The sequence below is a fragment of the Bison bison genome, unplaced genomic scaffold, assembly GCF_000754665.1.
Source record: "Bison bison bison isolate TAMUID 2011002044 unplaced genomic scaffold, Bison_UMD1.0 scf7180017864364, whole genome shotgun sequence".
Lineage (NCBI taxonomy): Eukaryota > Metazoa > Chordata > Mammalia > Artiodactyla > Bovidae > Bison > Bison bison.
This window is the reverse complement of record NW_011494936.1, coordinates 2614965-2624677: the sequence shown is the minus strand read 5'-3', so window position 1 is coordinate 2624677 and position 9713 is coordinate 2614965. Positions and strand designations below refer to the sequence as shown.

The 9713-nt window shown below is 36.3% G+C and overlaps 1 protein-coding gene across 2 annotated transcripts; it reads right to left on the bottom strand.

Moving 5' to 3' along the window:
• Positions 1-156: 156 nt before the first annotated feature.
• Positions 157-9688, bottom strand: CBX3 (chromobox homolog 3). Of its 2 annotated transcripts, XM_010855385.1 has the most exons (6): positions 9340-9688; positions 8802-8853; positions 5851-5993; positions 3076-3238; positions 919-1013; positions 157-331 (listed from the first exon to the last, which is right to left on the bottom strand). In XM_010855385.1, the coding sequence occupies exons 2-6, from the start codon at positions 8823-8825 to the stop codon at positions 205-207; spliced, it is 552 nt and encodes a 183-aa protein (XP_010853687.1). In that variant the 5' UTR covers positions 8826-8853; positions 9340-9688; the 3' UTR covers positions 157-204. The 2 variants fall into 2 exon arrangements, with proteins under 2 accessions (XP_010853687.1, XP_010853686.1); XM_010855384.1 differs by having other exon boundaries at positions 8802-9688.
• Between the last annotated feature and the right edge of the window lie 25 nt (positions 9689-9713).

Below are 9713 nucleotides of genomic sequence, written 5' to 3'. Positions count from 1 at the left end.
TTTTATTTGTTCAAAGTAACCAGTGCTACAGATGGAAAAAAAAAACAAAAAACCCAATGTAACTTTCCCAATATTACTTCAAAACAAACAAATCAAACCTGATTTTCATTAGAATGTAGTTATTTCTTCACACTAATAAATCAAAAAACCAAGACCCATGTTTTATATATATATATAAATATATATAAAAGGCAATGCAAACAATTATTGAGCCTCATCTTCTGGACAAGAATGCCAAGTTAGTCTCTCTTCATAAAAAGCAATTACAATTTGAGGACACTTCATATTTGCCTCTTTTGCCAGTACCAAGTCTGCCTCATCGGAATCTTTCCTGTCATGAGAGAAAAAAGTATTCAGTTAAAAAGCCTAAACATTTTTTTGTCAACTGATAACCATGCATTTAAAAAATTATAATTCAATCAAAACATGTTTAAGTGCTTCAAGAGGGTTATGTGGTTACTTGTGGCTGTGTTCCAATAAAATTGCATTTTGCAGACAGGTCACAGTTTGCCAATCACTGCTTTAGCTAAGTAACGCGAATCATTCTTTCAACAGATAACTACTTTCCACCTAGAGCTTCCCTGGTGGCTCAGTGCCAAGAATCTGCCTGCCAATGCAGGAGACAAAGGTCTAATCCCTGGGTCAGGAAGATCTCCTGGAGAAGGAAACGGCAACCCACTCTAGTATTCTTGCTTGGAAAACCATGGATAGAGGAGCCTGGTGGGCAATAGTCCTTGGGGTTGCAAAGAGTCAGCCACGACTTAGTGACTAAAACCAACTTGCTACCTAATGATGGTGAACTATTTATAAAGCCTAGATAGACAGGTTTTTTAAAAAATTCACAAGTTTTTTTGTTTTTTTTTTAAATAAAAAACATATCTATTCTTACTTTAAAATATAATAGCAATTCACACTCACCATTTCATGAGGAACATTAATTCTCCACTGCTGTCTGTGGCACCAATTATTCGTTCTGGATCAAGACCTCTGGCAAAACCTCTCGGTTTATCAGCCTGTTCAGAAGAAGTTAAATGATTATATAAATGTTTCCACACATTTCATCATAGAGCAAACTAATATTAACTTCCAATTTGTCTCCAAGACATACAGCCTTCTGATAGTGAAACAAATGACTAGATCAAGAGTACTAAACACCTTTTAATTTCCATTAAACTTATAAGCAGAAAAAATAAATTTGGATGTCTATAAAAATATTCTGAATCATAAATCAAGAAAACAGAATTTTTTTCAAAGACACCCCAAGGCAGGAAAAACCCCAAATCTCTTATTTTTAATTAATGATTATAAACTCTTGAAAGTAGTATTTCAAATTACTTCTAGGAATCAGTCTAAATTACATATTTTTAAAAGCACAAACTATAAATAGCAAAATCGTAAAAAGTTTAAAAAAATTGACAGTAATCAGTGCTGTAATCAATCTGAATGATAACAAACCTTATAAAAATAAACCCGTGGCTCTCAAAAGTGTGGTCTGAGGGACCCCCAGGGATGCTAGAAACCTTCTGGACTATTTATCTTCATGATCTCCTTTTATCATGTATCTGTGACTCTACATAATCTTCACATACTTCTACCAAGCAACATATCACAGCAAACTGAATACTGAACTAAAGTCTTATTAAGACAAACACTGACAAAATTTGCAAAAATGTAAAATGCCAGGCCTTGTTATTCTTAACTGAAAATACGGTATTTTATAAATTTGTACTTTAATTTCAAATGCAGTTAGTACTGAAAGTTACAATCCATATAAACAAGTTTTTTGGGATCCTTGAGAATTTTCTAGAGTGTAACAAATCCTTTTCCCCCCCATGAGACTTTTACATCATTACCTCAAGCTCTGGAGCCAGACTGCCTAGGTTATAATGATGTGCCTAACCTCTGTGGCTTTGGGCAAGTTAACTTGTGATTCAGGTTCATTTTCCATAAAATACATACTATTAATACTATCTGTTTCATAGACATTTCGAAGTATCTGAAACACAAATTTAGTTATTCAGAACACTGCCTGGCACATTACATGGGCACAATACAGGATAACCATTGTTCCCTGGTGGCTCAGTGGTAAATAATTCACTGGCAAATGCAGGAGATGGGGGTCTGATTCCTGGGTCAGGAAGATCCCCTGGAGAAGTAAATGGCAACCCACTTCAGTATTCTTCCATGGGAAATCCCATGGACAGAAAAGTCTGGCAGGCTACACAGTCCATGGGGTTCCAAAAGAGTACCATAGGACTTAGCAACTAAACAACTGTTATTAAATGGTGCTCCTGTGGAGCATGTGGTAGACTTTCAATTTACTTATAACTGATTCTTAACATTGCCACCTTTTTGCTTTGGTTGCTAAAGCATTCAGAACCAAATCTATAGCCCACATCTGTTTTCCTTCTATAAAAACAAAGATAATACACCTACGATCTTGACAGAGTTGCCATTAAGTTATTGGAGTACCTGTAAAGTACTTTTTTAAAGTTGAGGGTAGAAGCAAGGATGTAATTTGCCCAAAGCCACAGAGAAATCAATAAAGCAAAGGTTGGTTCAAAATACACACGCAGTGAATGAACCAGTTTTCTCAATTCATGCCAATAAAAAACTATTATGCAAGATTATATACTTCAAAATCAAAGCATTTTGGGGGAATACTAAGAATCATATGCCAAAGTTTTGGTCACTACCACTCACTAATGATTTATAATCAGAATGTGCGATGTAGACTGTTTTCACTGTATTGTAAGTGATTTTCGATGATCTAACTTGGTATTGTTTTTATTTAACACAGCTGGTTTAGATCAGAGGAAATTATCTCATCTGGCGCCAAATCCATCACTGTACCCGAAATAACAGTAGCACAATGATTTAAAGAAATTTAAGTGCTTACTGGACATTTACACAATGTAGGGTTAAATCATGCCTCTCCTTTCATCCTAAATATTATGTATTTAAAGAGCCTTTTTAATGATATTTTTGAAGTACTAGTGTCTTAAAAAGTATTTTAAAAAATCAAGCCATCCTTTTACAAAGAAGCCAGTCTGCTGGCCAATGTTTTATACTTACAGCATCTCTTTTCTTCTTTGATTTGCTATCATCAGATTCACTGTCAGACAAAGATTTTCTTTTTGTTCCATCTTTTTCTTTACCAGCTTTTTGAGAATTAAGAAATGCTTCAATTAACTCTGGACAATCTAAATTTTCTTCAGGTTCCCAAGTATTGTCTGCACTGTGTTGTTTAAAAGAAAAAAAAAGTTCTTGGTTAATAACCACTATCCAGATCAATTTAATAATACCTGACAAAAAGCCATCTGTACTGCAGATACTTCCCCCACATGAAGAATCTGTACTTCATTTTGTGTCTACTTCCACAGTCCGTGCTAAGTGGGTAATGTGTTGTATTACCTCCTAGGTAACTGAACCTGACTAGCAGAATAAATGCAGCTAATATTTTTCCAAGTTACACAGACAACTCACTTTGGAATTTCTCACTTTCTTTCAGAAAAGTGAATTCTGGATCCCACCCCAAATTACTTTATCAGATAGTGCCCAGGGTTAAGGCCTACAATACTGTGTTTTAAAAAACGTAGTTCAGAAGCATTCTCAAACATGAGACAGTACAGCAGAAATTGAAAATACTGTCTCGTGTTTGAGAATGCTTCTGAACTACGTTTTTTAAAACACAGTATTGGAGGCCTTAACCCTGGGCACTATCTGATAAAGTAATTTGGGGTGGGATCCAGAATTCACTTTTCTGAAAGAAAGTGAGAAAGAGTTGGACTGTGAAGAAGGCTGAGCGCCGAAGAATTGATGCTTTTGAACTGTGGTGTTGGAGACGACTCTTGAGAGTCCCTTGGACTGCAAGGAGATCCAACCAGTCCATTCTGAAGGAGATCAGCCCTGGGATTTCTTTGGAAGGAATGATGCTGAAGCTGAAACTGCAGTACTTTGGCCACCTCATGTGAAGAGTTGACTCAATGGAAAAGACTCTAATGCTGGGAGGGATTGGGGGCAAGAGGAGAAGGGGATGACAGAGGATGAGATGGCTGGATGGCATCACTGACTCGATGGACGTGAGTCTGAGTGAACTCCAGGAGTTGGTGATGGACAAGGAGGCCTGGCGTGCTGCAATTCATGGGGTCGCAAAGAGTCGGACACGACTGAGCGACTGATCTGATCTGATTTCAATTCTACTCAAAGTGGGAAATGAAGAAAGAATGTTTTTTACATTTTTAATTGGTTGGGAAAAAAACTTCAAAATAAAAATCATGTTTTGGAACCCATAAGCAAAAGAATTATTAGAACACTGTTTACTATATTGCCTATTGTTGCTTTTGTACTATAGTCACAAAGCAGCTGGGACAGAAAGCCAAAGCCCCAAAAGCTCAGATTATCTTTTAGTATGGGCTCTTTAGGGAAAAAGCTTGCCAATCCCTGATATAAGGCCAAGATGACCATTTTCATGTTTTTCAGAAGGGCTGGAAAGAAAATGAATATCAATTACCAAATGTGAAAGATCAGCCTACAACATTTGTGACAAGATTGCCAACTTTGTGTGCTTTGATTCAAAAAACTTTTACAGAACTACACACAATGAAATGAATTATTTTAGAGATGCTAGGAAAGATGCTTTAAACCTCTGGTTACAACAAGGTCTGTTGATGTCCTGAGACTCTAAAATTGGCAGACTTAAGAGTAGAGGAGGACAAAAGAGCTAAAGTGGAGCCTCCATTCTGTAGTGTTATTTCAATCAAATATTACCTAATACATTATACAGGAGATAGCAGGTCCTTAGTCACACTAGTGGCCTCAACCATGGAGAGAAAGAGGGAGGAGTTAATTTTCCAATGTTTTGATGGGTAAGATACAAATAGCTTTTAATGTCTCATAGGATAAAATAAACAAAACCCACAAAACTGTCTGCCATATGAAGGTAATCACTTCTTTAGCAAATTGGTTAAGTCTTACTTAAAATACTGCAGACTTGGTTCTAATTGTAAGAAATTTTTTTCTAGTGCCTAAATCACAAACTTACATATATATATTTAAGCTCAACTAAGGGTACTGCAAAAATAAAACAGAGAAACATAAATCTTCCACTCAAATCATAATTCCCAAATTGCTGTGGAGGTGATTTTAAATGTGAATGGTAAAAGCAGCAGTAGATAAGAGAACCATCATACTCCCCATCTCAACCAAGCTCAGAAAACCGTTGTCCACCTCCACCTTTCCATTTTCAATAGTCACTGCTCAGTCTTGCTGTTTTTGTGGTGTAAGATTAGAATTCAAGTAAACTGTACATGATAAAGTTTGAATATAATTTTTGCATGTAAGTTATTCACAAAACAGTAACATTATAAAGACTGGTTTTGATAGCAATTAGTAACAGGGAATATGAAGAACCAGGTTGCTTAAAAAATACCCAGGCTCTACTTAGAGATTAGGAGAACAGTAAGCCTAGGGTAGGATCGGAATTATGATGAGCACTTCTGTTTAAGACCCACTAGTATATCTTATATAGCGTCAATATTTTTTAATGTCCACTGTAGGGAAACAATATAATTAATTAGCACAGTATCCAACTACATTAAAAAAAGCAACCTGTACTCTATATATTTATATAAATTTGACTCTCCAAGGTAATCAACTAGTCTCAAATCTACTTGTTTACAATTGTAGGCTAAAGACTTGACTCTTTAAACAAGGTACCCTGGATTAAAGATGCCTTTAAATTCAAAGAAACCTATGAGAAAATGGATAAAAAGATTTTAGGCTAAAAATAAACATTAAACACTACTTAAGTACAGTTAAACATATAATAAAAGCACTGAGATTTCTTACTCTGTAAATCCCTTCCACTTCAGGAAATACTCCACTTTCCCGTTCACTACACGGCGGTCCAGCACTTTTTCTACTACAAATTCTTCAGGTTCTGCCTCTTCAACTTTTTTACTCTTTCCATTTTGCTTCTTTCCCATTTTTTGCTAAAACAAGAGAGATTTAAGAGATGTCTTTTTCTTGTTTGATTTTTGAGTACATTTTAAAGCCTAAAATTGCTGATATTATCATTACATTTAACACCTAAACTTTCACTTTTATATCCCAAGGCAAACACTTTCTGAAAGTTAACAGATAATCCGCAAAATCAAGGAATGGTTGATTCTGTGGGTTTAGCTCAAACCTATCCCCCTCTACCCGTCACTAAAATAACTTAATCAAAGACATTTCTCTTGAAAATTGTTTTATCTTTTCCTAGTTTTATTTCTACATAATCTACAAGACCAAGTATAGTAGTTTTCACTCATTGTAACTATAGGACAGCAAAAAACGACTATTAGAAACTACTAGAGACTAATACAAAGGACAATAACAGTGACAGGTCTTATTAGGTGAACCATACACCCATTAAAAATACAGCTACCAAACTCTAAGAACCCCCCTTTTCAATTCAAACACCAACGTTAAAATCTGTACAAAAAAGAGAAAAGATAGCTGCAGAACGAAAATGTGGTTCAGAACCCTGATATCAATTGCAGGGTCAACCAAGGAGACCATAAGTAGGTTTAAGAAGGACAAAATCGTTTCCCCACAATTTCGGTAAATATTACTGACCACTTGGAACAAATCTATAACACTATTACTTCAAGAGGCCAAAATGCTAGATCACTTTAATTCTCTAATGAGAAAAAAAATCCTTTTCTTCTTGGTTTCTCAAGAGAAAGACTCTAAACTGGTCAATGAAATTCACTTAAAACAAGGTTTTAAGTGTGTGTGTAACACTATTTGAGAGCGGCAGGACACCAATATCCCAATCTACTTTCCAGTAACTCAAAATGGAGACTAAGGGGGGAAATCCCACATTATGCTCCTCTTGTAATCATTTCACCTTAAAACAGGTGTTATTTAAGAAAAATCGTAATTGTCCAATTACTAAAGTCATCCCGCACATTGCATGAAAGCAGGGAAAATTAACACCAATGCCTCAAGATTACAAAGGACATTAAAAAATACGTTATCATTTAGAAGTGTATACACACACTTCGAAATAAATATCCTATGAAAGAAATAAAAATCCTGTGAAATTTAAATAATGCAGCAAGCATCTGATTTTGTTGGATATCATTCTCCATGTTAGGGCATACAACTTTCATTTGTCAAGATACTTGGATATTGTACTTAGTCCAATAACTTTCTGCCTCTGTACAGTACAAAAAAGGTAGTGGTAGTGGGAAGAAAGAAGAAAAATTAACATAGACATAAAGCTTACTAGATACTGATCTTAAATGAAAAAACTATGTCCACGAAAGCTAAGAGGCTAACGGAGTAAAGAGACAAAAATAAACACAGAAAATTAAAAGATAAAAAAATTTAGCAGAGGAAACAAAATATTTACTACTATAGCACTCATAAGCTGGTTTCAAACGTTCATCTTTTTCAACAGAAAATCCACTCACTTTCCCACTTAAAGCACACATTACCTCACAACACTAACAAAATTATTTTAAAATGAAAGGTAGATACTGAAGACTATCAAACTGTAAGCAGGAGCAATTTAACTTTAACAGAAGCCATCTACTTCTGTATCTATATATCCAGCCCCACAGTCTCAGGGACAGGTAGCTCCTTTCCCATCCAATACTTTAGATACTGGTGATTGTAAAGCCAATTTAATTACCTACATTTTCGTTTACTGATTATGAAATTTAAAAGAGAGTTCATTCCTGAGAAGTGTTCGAAGATGCTTTGGGCTTTCCCCATGGATGACTGGGAATAAATAATGCCACCAGACAGGCTTTATATTTCATATTTAAACATTTCTCAGGATGTTTGACTTCAAAGTGCAATCTAATGATGAAACAAACAAAAAAACCCACCAACTTGTCCTTTTGTTGTGAAACCCAAGGGGAGAATTCACAAACCAAAATGAAATGTTTTGCTCATTTAGATGTTAAAACACTAACCTTCATATACTTGCAATTATTAACACAATGTATTAGAATTACATATTGTGGGAACCATAACTTTGAATTTTGTGGTTTTTATGTGAATATTTCAGTGCTTATGTTAAAATTTGTAACTTAACATGGCTGAATACACATATGTCAACATATCTATAGAACTTTTAATGAAACCTAAGAATGCAAACTGTGGGTTTAAGAAACTGCTGGAGAGAAAAAAAATTGCTCAGAAGATCTAGTCTTCTCTCTTTTCTGGACATGTGTGATGTTTTTCATGCTGAGTATTTTAAAAAACTGCACCGCAATGATTTAAAGTCCCTCTGTAGTTCAGAATAAGCACGTTTGAAATATGACAGTGACCAAAACAATTCGAAAGACACAACGACTTTTGTCTCAATCTAAGTGTACAAGATATCTATTCTTTAAACAGGGCAATACTGAAAATACCTGCTTTCTCTAGAATTCAGTATAGAGTAACTTAGAGAACAGTATACCAATCAACAAGGCTTTATTGCTTTGTCTGTCTATGCTTGTAACCGTACTCCATGTCACATAAATTTGTGTATCTTTCTTCCAAGACAAAAATACTTGGTAAAATTCACATTGTGGTACCCTCCCCAAATTAGGTTTCGTTAAATGAATCAAAACACCATGAAGTCAAGTGAATATAATAATTTCCTTTTTTGCTCCTAACTTCCCATAACAGTTGTGGGGGAGAGGGGACTTGGAAATATATATGGGTGTAATTTCCCAACCACAGAGATGCAGTTATAATTTTGGGAGGAAAAAAGTTTGAATTAGATCCTTAAATATTTTAGGTTTTCATTAACTTACCAATGTAGTTTTATTGGAGGCCATCTTTTATTGCAGACTTGAAGAGCTATTACTAGAAAAATGCATGACAGTTAAGAAGTTTGTAAGACATAAAAAGATACCTACATACAAGTTTTTGTTTGGATTCCAACCCCCACCTAGGTAAGCTCATGTCATCAAACATATATACAAGTCCATAGAGAAGCAGTTTTAAGATTCTGCGTAAACTAGTGATACGTGCCTGAGAGTATTAGAAGTGCTGTAACTTATCTATACAACCTTACTGAGAACCTAGTATCCGCGAAAGCTTTACAGGGTAAAAATTTGACCAATTTTTTTTTCCCCCAATCCAAATCCCATTTAAACCATAGTCAGCATTTTTAAAAACCGGCAAAATAACTTGGTTCAAAATCAGACAAGTGCCCAATCGATTACAATAATTAGTGTGAATTTTTCCTCTAGACATTAACAATCTGAAGAGTCGTCTATGTAATTTAATTCTAACTTGGGTTTCTTCTTAGAGACCTTTCCAATCACTAGTTGAAAAACTAAAACATACCGAGATGCTCCAGTTACATTTCGTGCCACTTCTGAAAACAAATCAGCTATTTCTGCACTTTCATCCGCTCCCCTTAAACCCCTACCCCACCCGGCTTAAAGAGGCCTTAGCGCCCGGCCCCTAACCCCGCCAAAGGAGAGCGCGGGCCTCGTGGTCAGCGCATCCGAGGGGAGAAACAAAAGGCCGCGGCGCGGGGGCTCAAGGGCACTGCGCCACGGGGCCCGAGCCTCTCCCCACCCGCGGCGGCCACGTAACGGAGCGCCCGCCGCAGTCTGCGGACACTCGGCTGCGCGGATGCGGGAGAATGCACCGCCCTCCCTGGAGGCCCAAGTCGCCGACCAAGCACGGGACGGGAAGGAAGGCCCCCTCAACCT